Source organism: Thunnus maccoyii, chromosome 22, assembly GCF_910596095.1.
Source record: "Thunnus maccoyii chromosome 22, fThuMac1.1, whole genome shotgun sequence".
Taxonomy (NCBI): Eukaryota; Metazoa; Chordata; class Actinopteri; order Scombriformes; family Scombridae; genus Thunnus; species Thunnus maccoyii.
In genome coordinates this window covers 9678799-9699972 of record NC_056554.1, presented here as the reverse complement: position 1 = coordinate 9699972, position 21174 = coordinate 9678799, and the positions used below count along the sequence as shown (strand labels likewise).

At 37.5% G+C, this 21174-nt stretch overlaps 3 protein-coding genes across 6 annotated transcripts; 1 reads left to right on the top strand and 2 right to left on the bottom strand.

Annotated features, from left to right (window-relative positions):
- Window positions 1–877: 877 nt before the first annotated feature.
- On the top strand, window positions 878–3093 carry LOC121890117 (guanine nucleotide-binding protein G(i) subunit alpha-1-like). The gene has a single exon (XM_042402398.1). The coding sequence runs from the start codon at window positions 1152–1154 to the stop codon at window positions 2223–2225; it is 1074 nt and encodes a 357-aa protein (XP_042258332.1). The 5' UTR covers window positions 878–1151; the 3' UTR covers window positions 2226–3093.
- Window positions 3094–4573: 1480 nt separating this feature from the next.
- LOC121890116 (serine/threonine-protein kinase/endoribonuclease ire-1-like) lies at window positions 4574–9919 on the bottom strand. Of its 2 annotated transcripts, XM_042402397.1 has the most exons (9): window positions 9832–9919; window positions 8063–8163; window positions 7602–7614; window positions 7380–7486; window positions 7077–7297; window positions 6801–6930; window positions 6611–6717; window positions 5294–5557; window positions 4574–4879 (listed from the first exon to the last, which is right to left on the bottom strand). In XM_042402397.1, exons 2-8 carry the CDS (start codon window positions 8087–8089, stop codon window positions 5323–5325), a joined length of 840 nt encoding a protein of 279 aa, XP_042258331.1. In that variant the 5' UTR covers window positions 8090–8163; window positions 9832–9919; the 3' UTR covers window positions 4574–4879; window positions 5294–5322. The 2 variants fall into 2 exon arrangements, with proteins under 2 accessions (XP_042258331.1, XP_042258330.1); XM_042402396.1 differs by having other exon boundaries at window positions 7602–8163.
- Window positions 9920–12551: 2632 nt separating this feature from the next.
- Window positions 12552–20730, bottom strand: LOC121889318 (serine/threonine-protein kinase/endoribonuclease IRE1-like). Of its 3 annotated transcripts, none has more exons than XM_042401182.1 (11): window positions 20665–20730; window positions 19154–19856; window positions 18879–19042; window positions 18572–18792; window positions 18235–18364; window positions 18045–18151; window positions 16497–16626; window positions 16307–16404; window positions 14729–14858; window positions 14542–14645; window positions 12552–13387 (listed from the first exon to the last, which is right to left on the bottom strand). In XM_042401182.1, the coding sequence occupies exons 2-11, from the start codon at window positions 19836–19838 to the stop codon at window positions 13153–13155; spliced, it is 2004 nt and encodes a 667-aa protein (XP_042257116.1). In that variant the 5' UTR covers window positions 19839–19856; window positions 20665–20730; the 3' UTR covers window positions 12552–13152. The 3 variants fall into 3 exon arrangements, with proteins under 3 accessions (XP_042257116.1, XP_042257117.1, XP_042257118.1); XM_042401183.1 differs by having other exon boundaries at window positions 18045–18142; XM_042401184.1 differs by lacking the exons at window positions 16497–16626; window positions 18045–18151.
- Between the last annotated feature and the right edge of the window lie 444 nt (window positions 20731–21174).

The following is a 21174-nucleotide window of genomic DNA, read 5'->3' as shown; positions in this document are numbered from 1 at the left end:
GCAGACAGATATAAGTTCAATATATAAAAGCTTGGTTGGTCTAGTCCAAATAGTCTCTGAGAAAAATGCAAAAAGGGTTGCAACCATCCCCAGTCTCCCCTATTTTGCCTGTTTTATGACGACTTGCCCCGACTCCTTGCATATGAAAGCAATGTCGAAGTTACCCTACACATGTCGCCAGCATTGTTCATCAGTATTAAAAACGTACTTTGTCAAATGAAGTCAACATATCAGTCGCGGCCCGATTTTCTGCAAAATTAGTAGGATACTTTTACTTTAGTACTTCTTTGGCTGGTAATACTTCTATACTTTTACTTAAGTAGGATTTAAGTAAAGGATCTGAGTTCTTCTGAGTATGTTAACTCGAGATAACCCGTTATCACGAGAAAACAAAAGGTCTTTTCCTCTAATGTTTATCAGAGATCAGCATTTATTGTTTCATCTGCTCGAGGTGGATCGAAAGAAACATCTGAGGGGTATTCAGATGATATATTGGAAAGAAGAAAATGCATACTTGTAATGAAGTGTTTTCACATTGTGGCATTGATACTTTTACTAAAGGATGAGAGTAGGCTCTTCCCACACTGCAGGTAATAGTAGCTGTCGTATTACCAAATATGGTCAGCCGGATATACGCGCAACAGTCAGTCTCTTTCATAACTCCGAGACAAAGGCCGGTGATAATCAATTTGAGCATTTTCTTTGGACGCGCTGGACTACGCCGGATTGTTTGACAAGTTTATACAAAAAAACAATTGGTTTTCTTCTTTTTACGCTTTTTTCTTCTAATTGTAGGTAAATAAGATTAAGTATTTTTTTAAAAACACCTATTTGGGGGGACTTTTCCTCATAAACCCAAGAATTTAGTCACCTGGACATGCAGGAGCGTTGGACTGAAGGCGTGTGAGCTCAGCATCGGACTGTGGGGTTAGTTTGGATCATGGATGTATGAAGAGAACTGGATACAACGTCGGAGGCGGGGCCCCGTTCATTCCTATGAAAGTTGCTCTGTGGAGCATTTGGACCAAATTTCCGCCTCTACCCCTGGTTTTGATACTTCCGTTCACAACAGCTGTCTGACGGCGTTTCCCTTCAACTCATGAGCTGCTGAAACCACGATCCGGACACTAAAAAGTTGTTTGAGGCCCAAAATGGGCTGCACGATCAGCGCCGAGGACAGAGCTGCGGTAAACAGGAGTAAAATGATCGACAAAAACCTGCGAGAAGACTCCGCCAGAGAAGTGAAACTGCTTTTTATCGGTATTGAAGGATCTGGGAAAAGCACAATATTAAAGCAGATGAAAATCATTAATGAAGGTGGCTACTCAGAGGAGGAGTGCAAACAGTACAAGGTGGTGGTGTACAGCAACACCATCCAGTCCATCATGACCATCATCGAGGCAATGGAACGGTTAAAGATAGATTTTGGGGATGCTGCAAGGGCTGAAGATGCCCGCCAGCTGTTTGATGCGGTACCTTCCCGCTTTGCCGGATTTGGTGTGAATGTAGCCGAAGGGGTGTTGTTTGCAGAGCTGACCAGCGTGATCCAGAGGTTGTGGAATGATAGTGGAGTTCAGGCTTGCTTCCATAGGTCGCGAGAGTATCAGCTCAACGACTCTGCTGCATATTACTTGAATGACTTGGACAGGATCTGCCAGCCGAACTACGTCCCGACTCAGCAGGACGTGCTGCGTACATATGAGAGGACCACTGACATCGTGGAAACTCGTTTCACCTTCAAAAATCTCAACTTCAAGATGTTTGATATCGGTTGCCTGCAAAAGACGAGGAAGTGGATTTGTTGTTTCGACAGACGCTGGCTCACATCTATCATTTTCTGCGTAGCGCTCAGCGACTATGACATCGTCTTGTATGAGGATATTCCAGAGAAGTTCCAGATGCAGGAGAGGCTTTTCGACGGCTTCTGCAACAGGTTGTTCCCACATACCTCCGTCATTCTCCTCCTCAACAAAAAGGACTTGTTTGAGGAGAAGATCAGCAAGAGCCCACTCACAATCTGCTACCCCGAGTACTCTGGCGGGCACTCATATGAAGAGACAGCAGCTTATATCCAGCACAAGTTTGAAGACTTAATTAAACAAAACGACACCAAGATCTACACCCACTTCACTTGTGCCATTGACACCGAGAATGTGCAGTTTGTGTTTGATGAGGTCACTGACTTCATCATTAAGACCAACTTGAGGGAGATCAGGCTCTACTAAATCTTTAGGCCCTGCAGGAGTCAGGAGGAGAATCAAGACTTCTGGGCTGGCATGTCTTGTCTGCAGAGGGTGAATTGGAAAGTAGGTGTTAAGGACTGAGCAGGTGGCCATGCTGCATGCAGGACTAATAAATTTCACATTTTGGCAACTTGCTACCATGATCACTTTTGTTCCAATAAGTGTTTTTTTCCCCACCTGTATGTTGCAAAGACCTGTCCCTACTCTGCCTCTGATTGGCTCTGACCCTGATATTCTCACTCTAACCCTAACCACCTCACTCCTCATGCCTAAATCTAACCAATAAAGGAAACAAGTACTAGCCAATCAGAGGCAGAGTAGGACGAGTCTTCGTGGAATGCAGGTGGGGAAAAAAATAAGGCTGTCTTGATAGATTTCATAGTGCAGATCATACTAGGAGGAAGTAATTAGTGAGGGAGTCTTGTGAAATGATCACTGTGAGTCCTGTCATATTTGCATTGGTGAAGGGCTGGCAGGTGAAGCCGCTCTCTCTCTCAAATCCAGCTGACACATTTATAAATTTGTCTGCCACATGCACAAGGACCAAACGAGACTACCTGTTCACCAAATCCATTTCTGCATTTCACAGTTTAATATTATAGATAATGATATATAATATAATATGCAACACAATTAAATATTATGCACACTTTTGAATGGGATTATTTAGCAACACAGCTGTCTACATAGTCATTTTAATATTAACTACACCACCTTGTATTGATTGAACAGTATTTTTATACTTAATAGACATCACTGCAAATGAGTTTGTGAAGGGATAAGTGCTTGCTCATGGGGGAATTGTTGGGTCTCTGTAAATTAAAGAGTACGGTCTTGACCTGGTCTATGTGAAAAGTGCCTTGAGGTGACTTCTATTGTGATATGGCGCTATATAAATAAAAATTGATTGATTGATTGATTGATTGATATCCTGATTTTTCTGTTTTTCTTTCCATGGCAGTTTAAACATGACTAATAGTATTCACTTAGTGGAGGCCAATGGAGAAGCCTCCCTTTTTTCAAGGTAATTTTTTAATCCTATGGATATCAGCGCAGAAACAAAAACACACAAACATGAAAAGTGGGTTATAAGCTTGATATAGCCAGAGGTTGTATTTGTGTCCTTTGGCTGTAACTAAGGAAGTCTGTTGTGGTTACTGTATATACAGTGGTGGAGCTCAGTTTGGGTTACATCAGTCACTTCCTGCACAGAGAAGGCCTGGTAGCAGACATTTACATACCACTTTAAATCTCTGCATTTGTAATGGTTCATTTTAACATCATTAAATGATGGCACAAAAAAAGAGTTTTGAGAAACTATTCTCATTTTTTTTGCCATTAGGTTAAAATATCTTGATTTTCATTTCTTTTGTTACTGATTTTGTCTGTTGTAGACTTTGATATTATACCTACTGGCTTAATACCAACGTCTGCTCAAACTGATCATTCTTTACATAGTTAATGTTCTTATTGTTGCTTCCAATAGAGAAATCTAAAAGGATTTAAAACTGAAGCACTAGATAGCCTACATAATTGGAAAATAAAGTACTGAGATACAATTAAACATTACAAAATGGAAAGATTCCTTCATGATAAAAACTCAGTTTCTTGCTGCACATATTTTGGGGAACAATGAAACCCGTCAGTTTAATGTAATGCAAATTGCACTGAAAATATTCTCTATTCACGTCACTTTAGCTTTTATAACTACCATTTTACAGGGGCTCTTTACAGATTTTAATAAACAGATCTGTCTTACTGGGCTACTATTTCAGATGAAGGGGGCCAGTTTTTGTCAAATCGCTCTTTAGATCCTATCCAGGCAGATGAAGTGATTTTTTTTTCCATTAAAATGTGTTGAAATTTGTATTCTTTTAAAGTTTTTATTGTTTTTTATTCTTTTAAAGGTTAAAGCAGAAAACATCTGATGCCCCCTTTTGAGGGTGAGGAGGATTTTTGCTGGTAAATTAAGCAGGGCACTTATGATTAAAGCTTGATGTGTACAAATTTCAGCATGTGAGAAAACAATTCAAGAATGAGTCAGCATTTTCAGTTAAAGCTATTTATTATCCCAACATATGAAAACATAAAATTTCAAATGCCTTCACAACGTGAAATGAATAAACACCAATGGGGATCAAAATCAAAGTATATAGGCGATCAATCAATGAATCAATCAAAATCTGGAGCTGAGCAATCATCAATGAAAATTTTAGCATTTATCATTAGGTCAAACAATGTCTGATTTGAATCTTAGTTACTCTTTTTTCAGATATCAGGCATAATTGGTCTAAACATAACCAAACACCAGATTTTGAGGCTAGGAGTGATAAATCTCTGCTACCCAGAACTCGACTTATCCTCCCCCTCCTCTCCTAATTGCAGCAGGTTTATGCTTCATGCTGTGCTCCAGGGACGAGGGACCTATTGTTACCCGACCCCCCCTTTCACCCAGACTTCACCTTACTGCAGGTGAGAAAGACGGGGCAGACAGCCGTGTCCTGTGGTGTGCAGAACAAAATGATAGTAGTGGTGGAAAATTTTGATTTCTTAACTATTATAACACAGTACTGAATGACCTAAGATTGCAGTTTCTGGATCTGGGGTGAATTTTGTAATATGTACATCCATATTATCAATCAATCAATCAATCAATCAATCAATCTTTATTTATATAGCGCCATATCACAACAGAAGTCATCTCAAGGCACTTTTCACATAGAGCAGGTCAAGACCGTACTCTTTAATTTACGGAGACCCAACAATTCCCCCATGAGCAAGCACTTGGCGACAGCGGTAAGGAAAAACTCCCCTTTAACGGGTAGAAACCTCAAGCAGACCCCGGCTCTTGGTGGGCGGCCATCTGCTTTGACCGGTTGGGTTGAGAGAGAGAAAGAGAGAGGGAAAGGGGGAGGGGGGACAGAAGAAAAACAATCACAACAACAACAACAACAACAACAACAAGCACAAGCAGCAACAGCCAGGGAAGGATGCCATCAGGACTGTGAAGGACCGCGAAGGTTCGGCCCGGGGGTCAGGTTTTTAAATATGCATTTAGCAGATGTTCATTCAAATCAACTCATTGCGGCAGGGCTTTTGCAATTGGCTTAGTGAAAGTGTGTTGAGATTCTTGAACTGGGACGCTGAGATGCTCCTCACAGTTTGTTGGCGGCATTACACCTCTGGCATCTTCTGTTGTAAACATTTGTTTCAGAGGTGTCTCTGAATTCCACCCTTGGCTTTCGGCAAATTTATAAGCGCATACAAAGAGAACAGGGAACTCTGACATCACAATTTTTTCAATGTCCTCCGGACTGCAAAGAGAAATAACATTGTATTACAAAGAAAAGTTTAAAAAAGTTAAGGTGCAAAAAGTGATGTAGCCATTAAGATAGGTGTTGTTTAGTATATGTTATGTGTATGTTCAAAGGTTATGCTCACAATTTTTCAGTCAGGAAAACACTGAAAGACGTTTTCCTTGCTGTAATCATTCTTTCTGTTCATACTGGCTATTAAAAGATCCCCCTCAAATGTGCTTTTAATGTAAGTGATGCCTTTAAGCATCTAAAGCATTTAAAAGTTGGGTATCTGCCACATTTACAGTCTTTTTAGCATCAAATTCCGTCTCTGGTTTCCTCGGACAGTGTTTCCTTGTGGAGCTGTGGTGGAAGTATAGTAACAAAAGGAAAAAAAGAGGGACTTTGGCACTAAAAAGACTGTAACGTTGAAAGATATCTACTTGATTTGACTCATTTGAACATCCAAAGCTTCATACTAGTTTCAGATAAACTTTTAAATATATTTTTGCATAGAAGAAGGACTGTGGATTTTGGCCCCCATCACTTACATTGTAAGTGCTTTATGAAGAGATCTTCTAATGGTCAGCATAAAGAGGAGGAATAACTATGAAGAAGAAAGAATAAACAGTTTTCATTTTTCATTTGGGCGCCTGACTGTTGTTTTAAGACAGAATCAAAACATTTTGAAACTGTCCTTTAAATAAAGGGATGGGGATTAAACTCATACCAAGATATCAATGAAACAGAGGGGGGAAAATAAATAAATGTGGTTATTAAAAAAAAAAATCCTTGTTTGGATTCTCACAATCCACAATGTTCATAATATCACAGAACTTGCCAAATATCAAAAACTCAGTATCCTAAACATATTTTGTCACTTTTGCCATTTCTGTCTCCAACCTAATAGAAATTTGTTTTGCTCAGAGAAAAATGTCACTGTAAAAACTTTTCATTCCTTCAACAAAACGAATTGCAAGAGAATGAGAAAATACTGTATGATCTTTGGTGTTTAGAGTGAGTTTATTCTTGCTATATTAAGGCTGTCTTTTTTAACTCAATTTAACTTACTAGTGCTCACAGGCATTTCGTATGAAGCGCAGTAATGCCAACGCATTGTCACAGTAACAGGGCTCTTTCTTCTTGCCATCCATCTTCTGGACCAACTCCTGTGGAAACTGTAATGCCAAACATTAGTTAAGATTATACTACTGATAAAGTAGACTTCAGGAATACAAACTAGTGGGCTTCTTAAAGTCACCTTATCTTTCCACCCTCTGAAGTATCCATCCTCAGCATATGATTCCAGTAAAGAAATGAATTCCTGGGAGGCCTTTTTAAACATTGCCACCTCCTTCCTGTTTCCAAACCTCCTGATGTATTCAAATATCCTGAAAAGAATTAATACATTTAGGGTGCATGTTTTTCAAAATATAAACAACCGCAGCAATTCAAGTCAGCAATTGAAGAACAAGTATGATTAAAAAAAACTGTTGAATTTATCTGAGTTAATTGCAAATGATGACAGAGACTAAACTCTTTGTTGAGCCAGAAGAAGGGATGATTCAAGCATTTTTGTGCTGTATGTTTGTTCTCTGGTTTTTTGTCAATCATCTTCTGAATGAGATCCTTTGCCAGCAAATCTTTAAAATGGTAAAAACTGTACTTCCTTTTACAAATGTTGTTCTGACAGTGATTGGTTTCACCAAAAGGATGGTGTCCTCTGGAGCGGATATAATAAATCAGCATCCCGACCGCCTTAAGAGTGAGCAGAACAGTTTAATTACTGGATGATTTTTCATGTAATCATCAATCAAATTTGTATGGCAGAAAAACTAACCTGTATGTCATTGCTCCAGTTGTATGGCACATTATCTTCTCCTGTCAAAGTCTCCTTGGCCCGGCAACATAAGCCAAAAGCAGCCAATCTCACCCTTTTGGTAACATCTGTAAGATAAGAAGAGTAAACGCATTGAAAAAAAGATTTATTTGACAAAATCAATCAAAATATTGTTGTATATTTTCATAATTTCAGAAGTTTATTTTTTTTAACTTGTCTTACCGATCCAAAAATTCTGTGGATTGAGATCTCGGTGAAGAATTGGAGGATTTTGACCATGAAGCACCTTTACACTTTTGAGGATGTAACGCACAATTAGATCTAGCTCGTCTGTCGAACAAATCTTAATGTATTCTTCCAGGGTGTATTCAAAAAGTTGCAGAAAAAGATAACCAAAGTTCTCATCCTCTGCAAAGTCAATGTATCGTACAATGAATGACTGATCCAGCTCTGGAAGTTGCAGAATATACTTCTCGTTCTTCAGCACTTGATAGTTGATGTCATATTTTGACATTTTCTTAATAGCAACTTCAGTGCCATCATCTCTCAGCCCCAAGAAGATTTTAGTACCATCACTTCCCCTTGCGATGCAGAATTCTGGATCATTCACATAAATAATATTTCTAACCCTGGTTATTTTACTTTCATCAGCACCAACAAGCTTCTCCAATTCTTTTCTCCACCTGTTGCTGATATGAGACCTTTGGCATGTTATTGATGATTTAGATCCAGGTCCTGCCTGGTGAATGCTTAGCACGTTACCCATTTCTTTGCTTCAGAGTATCTGTGGGAAGACAAAAGCATGAGTTTAATGTTAAATATTTGATGCCATACAAACCTGCTGACTATCACTAGTATATAATAAGAACAATTGTTATTCCATATGGCCACTATTAATGAATTTCATTATCAGTCACACTTGTGTTTGAACGTTTTTCAGGTATCTAATCATGATGACACGGAAACATATTTGATTAGTTAGGCAATAGTATATTTAAGTCCCCATCCATTCAAAATTATGTTTTGCTCATTGTTACTTCACTTGGATGTTTAAAATCTGAGTTAATACCTCCCAACATGATTTGTGAAATCTAAAAAAAACTTGTCAGGAAGCCAATCGTGATCCGGTTTACAACGTACAGTGTGATGTGTAAACTTGAAGCCTATATTGTTCTTAAAATGAAATTTAACTTTTCATCAACATCATCATCTTGTGTCCAGCAGCTAAATGTTTGAAATGAAACATATTTGCATATTCATAGATTGTAGATTTTTCAATTAGGGAAAAGGAGTAGATGTCACTTTAAGAATTTCTAAGTGAACTTGTTTTGTGGAAAACTATATGGCAAATAAATTATTATTCCAAGCAGAATATTTTTATGCATCTTAAAACATTTGTGGAGTGAATCTTTAATGTTACTTTTTCTTCTGTAAATATATATTTAATGTATTTAAACTACACAAAATATTGTAATTCATGTTTATTATAATAAATGAAGATAAATTCAGGTGGGGGCCAATATATCGGCTGTACCAATATGTTTCCAATTTTAGCTTATCACAGATATATTGACATCAGCATCTATATCTCCTTATAATTATCAGAGACTGAGAGGAACAGGACATTCTCGCTTTAATTCTCATCTGCTTTATTTGAATTACATAAGTAAGTACGGCTACAAAATGCTCTTTCAACAGAGCCCAAGCCAGATCAGCATCACTGCTACACTTATCAGACCATCCTGTCACAGTGTCCGAGTAATTTTTGTCACAGCCAGATCATATCTGATGCAATGTTTCTGCATTCAATGTTAATAAATGTAATAACAAAAGACAAATCCAAGTGCCTTTGCATGAACTCTGACCAATTTCCTACAGTTTTGTTCTCCCTAAAGTAGGCAGAACAACCCCCCCCCCCCCCCCCTCCCCCCAATAGCTTATTGCTGCTTGGCTGATGTAACATGCCAAGGCATCAGGGTTTTAAGAGTGGTGCGATACAAACATCTTTGCCATTTCCAAAATGCTTAGTACAACATTAATTTTTGTCCAAAGACTCGTGGACACAAGAAAATCAATTAAAATGTTGACCAACGCTGATGTAACCAAATCTTAATCCAGTCAAGTTCAAAATCGACACATAAACCTAGGTGCTAATCCCCCACACAGTCAACTGGATGGCGCCATCTTGTCTTTAGGCATGGGCCACATACTTTTATATTTTTTCTTCACCATTTAAAAAAAAATACGTGTTCATTTTGGATTATTTGAGCAACTGTGTGAGGACATCTTCTTACACCTTGCTATTAATGCTCAGTGCTCATTCAGGACAGTAACTGAAACTCAACCTTCTTAAGTTTAGAGCATGTGGATCAGATCATAAAATAAGATCTAAGTAAATAGATGCTGTCCTATGTAATAAGACTTGGTGGAATGTAAAAATTAAAATACTTACTTTACTCTGAAGTATGTCTTCTTTGGGTATTAAAAAAGAGTGTGTAGGATTCCTGTTGGCAACAAAAAGACGGAAGCCACTTTGTTATCAATGGTCTCTCTCTCGCTCTCTGTCGATCAGTATCTCTCTGCTCTCACTTCCTGTTTCCTGCACCTTTCTTTTGTGATGGCAGTTTCTGGAATTAATACTCACAAACCACAGAGTGTCTTTCTGGGTTTAAAGCAACACTTGTAAACCAGTTCAATACCAGCAACAGATACAGAGAGCTGTCACACACAGTTTACTATTTGTACTCTTAAGAGACAGGTATGACTGGCCTGTTATCTCTACAAAGTAGTTTCCATACACTAGATCATCAAACATCACCAAAGTATAAGTGTAAATAGCAAAGTATCAGAATAAGATAATACAATAATATATTGTATTCAAGTATACATACTATATTTTTACATTAGACTTTACAGTCCATTCAAATATTCTGTGGTTTCAAGTCACCTGTGATGTTTGGACTTGCTATCATTGGATTGCCTGAAATATAGGCAGAGTACAAATAACACCAACATACAATGCAGGGTACAGCATTTACAGTACATTCTGTCACAAAGGCTACACACTGCATATTGTCAAATTGGTAAAAATGGGGACCATTTATGTGTATATTAAGTGTTTTGACAATGTAAAGATTTTCATAACAGAAATAGATTACTGAGGAGAAACACCAAAATATCTGTGCCTGAAATGACAGGCCTCATCACTGGTTCAGTGTAACAGGTTAGGCTGCATAAATAAGTTTCATTTTATCTCCTCCCTGTCAGGTTAACCACTGACAATGGTTTAGTCCACCTTTGCATAATTCTGCTGTGTCATGACACATTGAAATGAGAGAATCAAACTGTCGCAGCAAAACTAAGTACATACAATGTGGATATGAAGCCTGTTAAGTTGGCAGGGTATATCTGCTGTCTTACACATGTCATTTTTAAGGACAAAGATTCACTCTGTAACTAATGTTGAAGTACATTTTTTAAGAGTAGCTCACTGGTAATGTAAGTGTGACTGGGCATAGAAGAGGTGGGTTTTTTTTTTGTTTTTTTTTTTACTAAAATACACTATTAAGCCTTCAGTAATATCTACCCTCACTCACCCTGGGTCCCCATATGAATCCTCACTTTATACTTACTGTGGCATGAAGGATATTATCATATTATGTGCATTGATAAATTTATCATGTTGGGGCGTGTCACTTCCCAGAACCAAAGAAGAAACTCCAGGGTACGTTTGAGCTGGTGCACATCATTCTGCCGAGAAGTTTTTGTTTATGAGGAAGTGGATTTGTTACTTTTACAGACCCTGGCTCACATCTATCATTTTCTGCGTAGCACTCAGCAACTATGACCTTGTCTTGGCCGAGTATGAGGAGATTCTGGAGATTTGCCAGATCCAGATGCGTGAGAGCATGAGGCTTTTCTACAGCTTCTGCAACAACTGGTTCTCACATACCTCCGTCATTCTCTTCCTCAACAAAAAGGACTTGTTTGAGGAGAAGATCAGCAAGAGCCCACTCACAATCTGCTAACCTGAGTACTCTGGCGGACACTCATATGAAGAGACAGCAGCTTTTATCCAGCACCAGTTTGAAGACTGCAAAAGCACACTAAGGACAAACAAAAGGACACTAAGATCGACACCCACTTCACTTGTGCCATTGACACCGAGAATGTGCAGTTTGTGTTTGATGAGGTCACTGACTTCATCATTCAACCTGAGGAAGATCAGGCTCTACTAAATCTTTAGGCCCTGCAGGAGTCATGAGGAGAATCAAGACTTCTGGGCTGGCATGTCTTGTCTGCAGAGGGTGAATTGGAAAGTAGGTGTTAAGGACTGAGCAGGTGGCCATGCTGCATGCAGGACGAATAAATTTCACATTTTGGCAACTTGTTACCATGATCACTTTTGTTCCAATAAGTGTTTTTTTCCCACCTGCATGTTGCAAAGACCTGTCCCTACTCTGCCTCTGATTGGCTCTGACCCTGATATTCTCACTCTAACCCTAACCACCTCACTCCTCATGCCTAAACCTGATCATGCCTGCTCAAACTGATCATTCTTTACATAGTTAATGTTCTTATTGTTGCTTCCAATAGAGAAATCTAAATGGATTTAAAACTGAAGCACTAGATAGCCTACATAATTGGAAAATAAAGTACTGAGATACAATTAAACATTACAAAATGGAAAGATTCCTTCATGATAAAAACTCAGTTTCTTGCTGCACATATTTTGGGAAACAATGAAACCCGTCAGTTTAATGTAATGCAAATTGCACTGAAAATATTCTCTATTCACGTCACTTTAGCTTTTATAACTACCATTTTACAGGGGCTCTTTACAGATTTTAATAAACAGATCTGTCTTACTGGGTTACTATTTCAGATGACGGGGGCCAGTTTTTGTCAAATCGCTCTTTAGATCCTATCAAGGCAGATGAAGTGATTTTTTTTTCCATTAAAATGTGTTGAAATTTGTATTCTTTTAAAGTTTTTATTCTTTTTTATTCTTTTAAAGGTTAAAGTAGAAAACATCTGATGCCCCCTTTTGAGGGTGAGGAGGATTTTTGCTGGTAAATTAAGCAGGGCACTTATGATTAAAGCTTGATGTGTACAAATTTCAGCATGTGAGAAAACAATTCAAGAATGAGTCAGCATTTTCAGTTATTCAGCTATTTATTATCCCAACATATGAAAACATAAAATTTCAAATGCATTCACAACGTGAAATGAATAAACACCAATGGGGATCAAAATCAAAGTATATAGGCGATCAAATCAATGAATCGATCAAAATCTGGAGCTGAGCAATCATCAATGAAAATTTTAGCATTTATCATTAGGTCAAACAATGTCTGATTTGAATCTTAGTTACTCTTTTTTCAGATATCAGGCATAATTGGTCTAAACATAACCAAACACCAGATTTTGAGGCTAAGAGTGATAAATCTCTGCTACCCAGAACTCGACTTATCCTCCCCCTCCTCTCCTAATTGCAGCAGGTTTATGCTTCATGCTGTGCTCCAGGGACGAGGGACCTATTGTTACCCGACCCCCCCTTTCACCCAGACTTCACCTTACTGCAGGTGAGAAAGACGGGGCAGACAGCCGGGTCCTGTGGTGTGCAGAACAAAATGATAGTAGTGGTGGAAAATTTTGATTTCTTAACTATTATAACACAGTACTGAATGACCTAAGATTGCAGTTTCTGGACCTGGGATGAATTTTGTGATATGTACATCCATATTATGCATTTAGCAGATGTTCATTGAAATCAGCTCTTTGCGGCAGGGATTGGTTTTGTGAAAGTGTATTGAGATTCTCGAACTGGGACGCTGAGATGCTCCTCAGGGTTTGTTGGTGGAATTACACCTCTGGCATCTTCGATTGTAAACATTTGTTTCAGAGGTGTCTCTGAATTCCACCCTAGGCTTTTGGCAAATTTATAAGCACATCCAAAGAGATCAGGGAACTGTGACATCACATCAACTTTGTCCATGTACTCCTGACTGCAAAGAGAAATAACATTGTATTACAAAGAAAATCTTAAAGACTTTAAAAAAAAAATTAAATGTTATAACAACAAAAGGGACTAAAGTAAAGTTTAAAAAAATAAATATGCAGTCATAGGCAAAAATTGTTGTGTCCATTAAGATAGGTATTGTTTAGTATATGTTAGTGTATGTTCAAAGGTTAGGTTCACAATTTTCCAAGTCTGTCTTAAAACAACAGTCAGGAAAATGCTGAAAGAGGTTTTCCTCTCTGTAATCATTCTTTCTGTTCATACTGGCTTTTAAAAGATCCCCCTCAAATGTGCTTTCAATGTAAGTGATGGGGGCTGAGTCAGTCATATCAAGTGGATATCTGCCACATTTACAGTCTTTTTAGCATCAAATTCCCTCTCTGGTTTCCTTGGAAAGTGTTTCCTTGTTGAGCCGTGGTGAAAGTATAGTAACAAAAGGAAAAAAAGAGGGACTTTGGCACTAAAAAGACTGTAACGTTGAAAGATATCTACTTGATTTGACTCATTTGAACATCCAAAGCTTCATACTAGTTTCAGATAAACTTTTGAATATATTTTTGCACAGAGGGAGGACTGTGGATTTTGGCCCCATCACTTACATTTTAAGTGCAGTATGAAGAGATCTTCTAATGGTCAGTATGAAGAGGAGGAATGATTATGGTAAGAAAAAACTATTTCAATGTTCATTTGGGCCCCTGACTGTTGTTTTAAGACAGAATCAAAACATTTTGAAACTGTCCTTTAAATAAAGGGATGGGGATTAAACTCATACCAAGATATCAATGAAACAAAGGGGGGAAATAAATAAATGTGGTTATTTAAAAAAAAATCATTGTTTGGATTCTTACAATCCACAATGTTCCAAAGATCACAGAGCTTGCCAAATATCAAAAACTCAGTATCCTAAACACATATTGTCACTTTTGCCATTTCTGTCTCCAACCTAATAGAATGAACGTGAATGGAAATTTGTTTTGCTCAGAAAAAAATGTCCTGGAGTCACTGTGAAAACTTTTCCTTCAACAAAAAGAATAGCAAGAGAATGAGAAAATACTGTTTGACCTTTGCTGTTTAGAATGAATTTATTCTTGCTATATTAAGGCCCTTCATCTTTTTTTTTTTAAACTCAGTTTAACTTACTGGTGCTCATGGAAGTTTCGTATGAAGCGCAGTAGTGCCAATGCATTGTCAGAGTAACAGGGCTCTTTCTTCTTGCCATCCATCTTCTGGACCAACTGTAGAAACTATAATACCAAATGTTAGTTAAGATTATACTACTGATAAAGTGAACTTCAGGAATACAAACTAGTGGGCTTCATAAAGTCACCTTATCTTTCCAATCTTTGAAGTATCCACCCTCAGCATATGATTCCAGTGAAGAAATTAATTCCTTGGTCGCATCCAGATACTTTGCCACCTCCTTCCCGTTGGCAATCCTCCTCAAGTATCCTGATTTCCTGAAAAGAATAAGTACAATTAGGGCGCATGTTTTACAAACTATAAACAACTGAAACAATTTTGTCATATCATATTGATTAAAAAAATGGTGTAATAGAAATGCTATGGAACTATGTCAACAGAGAAAAGTCAGCAATTGAAGAAAAAGTATGATTAAAAAGTGATTTTAAGAAAACTGTTGAATTGATCTGAATTAATTGCAAATGATGAAAGAGATTCTACTTTTCTTAAAGAGCCATCTACTGTATGCCTGTTAGAGGTTTTGGAACATTTTGACTTGTAGAGATAATTTGTGCAGCAAAATAAAGACTTAAAAAAATATTAAATATTATAACAACAAAAGGGACTAAAGTAAAGTTAAAAAAAAGTAAAGGTGCAGTCATAGGCAAAAATTGATGTGTCCATTAAGATAGGCGTTATTTAGTATATGTTATATGTATGTTCAAAGGTTAGGTTCACAATATTCCAAGTCTGTCTTAAAACAACAGTCAGGAAAATGCTGAAAGAGGTTTTCCTCTCTGTAATCATTCTTTCTGTTCATAGTGGCTATTAAAAGATCCCTCTTTCAATGTAAGTGATGGGGACTGAAATCTAATATTTGCTCAAAAATGCATTTAAAGGTTTATCTGAGGCTTATATGAGTCTTCAGCAGTCTGAGTTCGTCATATCAAGTGGATATCTGCCATCAAATTCACTCTTTGTGTTTCCCTGTCGAGCTGCGGTGGAAGTACAATAACAAAAAGAAGGACTTTGGCACTAAAAAGTCTGTAATGTTGAAAGATATCTACTCGATGTGACTCATTTGTACGGCTGAAGCTTTTTATTAGCTTCAGATAAACTTTTAAATATATTTTTGCACAGAAGGACTGTGGATTTAGAACCAATCACTTACATTGTAAATGCTTTATGAAGAGATCTTCTAATGGTCAGTGTGAACAGGAGGAATGATTATGGTAAGAAAAAACTAATCTAATATTTAATTTGGGCTCCTGACTGTTGTTTTAAGACAGAATTTAAACTTTTGAACCTATCCTTTAAGTAAAGGGATGGGGATTAAACTCAAATCAAGAAATCAAAAAAACAGAGAGGGGAAAGTAAATAAATGTGATTATTTAAAAAAAAAAAAATCATTGTTTGGATTCTTACAATCCACAATGTTCCAAAGATCACATAACTTGCCAAATATCAAAAACTCAGTATCCTAAACACATATTGTCACTTTTCCCATTTCTGTCTCCAACCTAATAGAATGAACGTAAATGGAAATTTGTTTTGCTCAGAAAAAAATGTCCTGGAGTCACTGTGAAAACTTTTAATTCCTTCAACAAAAAGAATAGTGAGAGAATGGGAAAATACTGTATGAGCTGTGGTGTTTAGAGTGAGTTTATTCTTGCTATATTAAGGCCCTTCATCTTTTTTTTTTTTTTTTTAACTCAGTTTAACTTACTGGTGCTCACTGAGGTTTTGTATGAAGTGCAGTAATGCCAACGCATTGTCAGAGTAACAGGGCTCTTTCTTCTTGCCATCCATCTTCTGGACCAACTCCTGTGGAAAGTATAATACCAAATGTTAGTTAAGATTATACTACTGATAAAGTGAACTTCAGGAATACAAACTAGTGGGCTTCATAAAGTCACCTTATCTTTCCAATCTTTGAAGTATCCATCCTCAGCATGTGATTCCAGTGAAGAAATTAATTCCTTGGTCGCATCCAGATACTTTGCCACCTCCTTCCCGTTGGCAATCCTCATCAAGTATTCTGATTTCCTGAAAAGAATAAGTACAATTAGGGCGCATGTTTTACAAACTATAAACAAATGAAACAATTTTGTCATATCATATTGATTAAAAAATGGTGTAATAGAAATGCTATGGAACTATGTCAACAGAGAAAAGTCAGCAATTGAAGAAAAAGTATGATTAAAAAGTGATTTTAAGAAAACTGTTGAATTGATCTGAATTAATTGCAAATGATGAAAGAGATTCTACTTTTCTTAAAGAGCCATCTACTGTATGCCTGTTAGAGGTTTTGGAACATTTTGACTTGTAGAGATAATTTGTGCAGCAAAATAAAGACTTAAAAAATATTAAATATTATAACAACAAAAGGGACTAAAGTAAAGTTAAAAAAAAGTAAAGGTGCAGTCATAGGCAAAAATTGATGTGCCCATTAAGATAGGTGTTGTTTAGTATTGTCAGGTGGTGAAGCACGAGTGCACCCAAATGCAGAGGCCGGAATGCAGATATGACGAAAATCTCCTAATGATGGATGGTCAACTACAGGCAAACAGAGCTGAACAGAACTGGCAGACGAGACAACACAAATGATCCAACAAAGACTCAACTGAAAACCAGACCTTAAATACAGACTAAACTAATTAGGGAATGGGGAACAGGTGACGAGACACAAGGGCAGGCTGGGAGTGATTGGCTGAGGAAACACAGGAAGCAGGGCAGGGCTGACGAGACTGATACTGGGCAGGTGTGGGGAAGACACAGAGCAGGGCTACATGAGTACATGAACACACACAAGGGAAACACAGAAACAAAACCAAAACCCAAAAAACACAATACTCTAAATACAACCCACACCAACCTGTCCAGGAACCATCATGAACCTAAACTAACGTACACAGCACACCAGGCTAAACAACAAAAGACAGTCCAAACCCACCACCCAAATATAACAAGAAAACCCATATGACTCGAAGGACTAAACAGAAGTGCAAACCAGGAGACCCCAAAGAGCACGACATAAAAAGACCAAAAAACACACAAAGTCCAGGCAGGGTGTGACAAGTATATGTTATGTGTATGTTCAAAGGTTAGGTTCACAATTTTCCAAGTCAGTTCATTTGGGCCCCTGACTGTTGTTTTAAGACAGAATCAAAACATTTTGAACCTATCCTTTAAGTAAAGGGAAGGGAATTAAACTCATACCAAGAAATCATTGACACAGAGGACTTTTTGACATATCTGTCTCCAACCTAATAGAATGAAGGTGAATGGAAATTTGCTCTTCAGTGATCAGAAGAAAAATGCCCTGGAGTCACTGTGAAAACTTTTCCTTCATTAAAAACTATAGCGAGAGAATGAAGAAATACTGTATGACCTTCGGTGTTTAGAGTGAGTTTATTCTTGCTACATTAAGGCCCGTCATCTTTTTTTAACTCAGTTTAACTTACTGGTGCTCACAGGCGTTTTGTATGAAGCGCAGCAATGCCAGCACATTATCATAGTTACAGGGCTCTTTCTTCTTGCCATCCATCTTCTGGACCAACTCCTTTGGAAACTATAATACCAAATGTTAGTTAAGATTATACTACTGATAAAGTGAACTTCAGGAATACAAACTAGTGGGCTTCATAAAGTCACCTTATCTTTCCAATCTTTGAAGTATCCATCCTCAGCATGTGATTCCAGTGAAGAAATTAATTCCTGGGAGGCCTCTTTAAACATTGCCACCCCCTTCCTGTTTGCAATCCTCCTCAAGTATTCGAATTTCCTGAAAAGAATTAGTACATTTAGGGTGCATGTTTTACAAAATATAAACAACTGACATATTTTTGCCATATCATATTGATTAAAAAATGGTGTAATAGAAATGCTATGGAGCTATGTCAACAGAGAAAAGTCAGCAATTAAAAAAAAAAGATTTGAAAAAACTGTTGAATTGATCTGAATTAATTACAAATAATGAAAGATATTCTACTTTTCCTTGGGCCAGAAGAAGGGATGAGTCAAGCATTCTTGTGCTGTAGGTCTGTTCTCTGGTTTTCCATCAATCATCATCTCAATGAGATCCTTTGCTACCACATCTCGAACATGGCCCAAACTGTACTTCCCTTCACGAATGTTGTTCTGACATTCATTGGTTTCACCGAAAGGATGGTTTCCTCTGGAGAGGATATAATAAATCAGCATCCCCGCCACCTTAAGCGTGAGTGAGCAGAACAGTTTAATTAATGGATGATTTTTCATGTAATCATCAATAAAATTTGTATAGCAGAAAAACTAACCTGTATATCAGTGCTCCAGTTGTATGGCACATTATCTTCTCCTGTCAAAGTCTCCTTGGCCATCCAGTTTGTTGTTCCTACACAGCGTATGTACAAAGTTGTTTGTCCACCAGGTAACCGGCGACATAAGCCAAAACCAGCCAGTCTGACCCTTTTGGTAACATCTGCAAGACAAGAAGAGTAAACCCATTGAAAAAAGACACATTCAACAAAATTAATTAAAATATTGTATACTTTGAGAATTTCAGAAGTTTATTTGTTTTAACTTGTCTTACCAATCCAAAAAATCTGTGGATTGAGATCTCGGTGAAGAATTGGAGGATTCTGACCATGAAGCGCCTTTACACTTTTGAGGATGTAACGCACAATTAGAAATAGCTCGTCTGTCAAACAAATCTTAATGTATTTTTCCAGGGTGCATTCAAAAAGTTGCAGAAAAAGATAACCAAAGTTCTCATCCTCTGCAAAGTCAATGTATCGTACAATGAATGGCTGATCCAGCTCTGGAAGTTGCAGAATATTCTTCTCGTTCTTCAGCACTTGATAGTTGATGTCATATTTTGACATTTTCTTAATAGCAACTTCAGTGCCATCATCTCTCAGCCCCAAGAAGATTTCAGTACCATCACTTCCCTTTGCAATGCGGAATTCTGGATCATTCACATAAATAATATTTCTAACCCTGGTTATTTTACTTTCATCAGCAATGACCAGCTTCTCAAATTTTTTCCTCCACTTGTTGCTGTTTTGAGACCATTCGCGTGTTATTGATGATTTAGTGGTGTTGAATGGCCTGACATTTAAAGTTGATTCCATAACAGGAACCGTTGTAATGTCAGTTGCATCATTTGGGTCTTTCTGCTTTTCTCCCTTACGCTTTTTTTTCTTCTTCTTTTTCTTCTTTTTCTTTGATCCAGGTGCGTCTTCCTGTGGAATGTTTGGGTGTACCGTGTTATCCATTTCTTTGCTTCAGAGTATCTGTGGGAAGACAGAGGTTAATGTTAAATATTTGATGCAATACAAACCTGCAGACTGTCATTAGTATATTATAAAAAGTTGTTTTTCCATGTGAGTTGAGTACCTACTAATGTGATTTGAACTAGTTAAGAAACCAATCGTGATCCGGTTTACAACATACAGTGTGATATTGAAACTTGAAGCCTCCAGTGCTCATGAAATGAAGATGGACTTTTCATCAACATTATCAGCTTGTGTTCAGCAGCTAAACATTTGACATGAAACATATTTTCATATTTATAGATTGTTTGTGATTTTTCAATTAGGGAAAAGGAGTAGATGTCATTTTATTAATGTTAATAAATGTAATAACAAAAGACAAATCCAAGTGCCTTTGCATGAACTCTGACCAGTTTCCCACAGTTTTTTTCTCCCTACAGTAGGCAGAACAACCCCCTCCCTCAACCTGAACTTATTGCTGCTTGACTGATGTAACATGTAAAGACATCAGAGTTTTAAGAGTGTGGTGATATGAACTTCTTTGCCATTTCCAACATGCTTAGCAAGTACAATATTACAGTTCAACACTAAAATGTTGACCAACACTGATGTAATCAAATCTAAAAAGTGTTTATTTTGGATTACTCGAGCAAATGTTTGAGTACGTATTGCTACATCTTGCCATTAATACCGTGAAGTTCCTCATTCAGGACAGCAACTGAAACTCTACTTTCACAGCACATGGATCAGATCATAAAATAGGATCTAAGTAAATAGATGCTGTCCTGTGTAATTAGACTTGTTGGAATGTAAAATTTAAATGACTTACTTAACTTTGAAGTATGTCTACTCTGTTGTCGAAGTCGAAGGCAGAAGTGACTGAGCTCTGTCTTCCTGTTTCCTGTTGTGATACTTGTGATACACAGCTAGAGGGAGGCAGTGGCCCATCAGAATACAGAACTTCAGCACTGATAAGGCAACATACAGTACATTACCACCAGGTATGAGGACATGAGGTTAAGTGGTATAGGATGAGCAACCACACCTGTTACATCCTCAGCTGCCCAAAACAGTAAAACAAAACTAGTGATAAGTCTGTGTATTGTTCGGGGTATAAAACTATTACCAAAGGGAGTATTAAACAGACTGAAAAATCTGTAGCTTTAAAACACTCAAATTACATTTCAAATCTTTGCACCATCAGGAATATATTCAGGATTTTTAGAGGTCACGAGGAGAGTTCATAGGTAACTAAGAAAAAACTAAGAAAAGAAATAGATTTCAAACATTTCTTGACTCGAATTTTATTTGTGACAGAAAACTACACAGGAATTGATAT

Excerpts from the sequence above, each read along its gene's own strand:
- LOC121890116 (XM_042402396.1), bottom strand. The coding sequence starts at position 8,145 with ATGGGTAACGTGCTAAGCATTCACCAGGCAGGACCTGGATCTAAATCA. Across the intron at positions 7,487-7,601 it reads TCCACAGAATTTTTGGATCG|ATGTTACCAAAAGGGTGAGA; the intron begins GTAAGACAAGTT and ends CTTATCTTACAG. Across the intron at positions 6,718-6,800 it reads TCAGAGGGTGGAAAGATAAG|TTTCCACAGGAGTTGGTCCA; the intron begins GTGACTTTAAGA and ends TTGGCATTACAG.
- LOC121890117 (XM_042402398.1), top strand. The coding sequence starts at position 1,152 with ATGGGCTGCACGATCAGCGCCGAGGACAGAGCTGCGGTAAACAGGAGT.
- LOC121889318 (XM_042401182.1), bottom strand. The coding sequence starts at position 19,838 with ATGGATAACACGGTACACCCAAACATTCCACAGGAAGACGCACCTGGA. Across the intron at positions 18,365-18,571 it reads TTCTTCTGGCCCAAGGAAAA|GAAATTCGAATACTTGAGGA; the intron begins GTAGAATATCTT and ends AATTCTTTTCAG. Across the intron at positions 16,405-16,496 it reads TCAAAGATTGGAAAGATAAG|GAGTTGGTCCAGAAGATGGA; the intron begins GTGACTTTATGA and ends TACTTTCCACAG.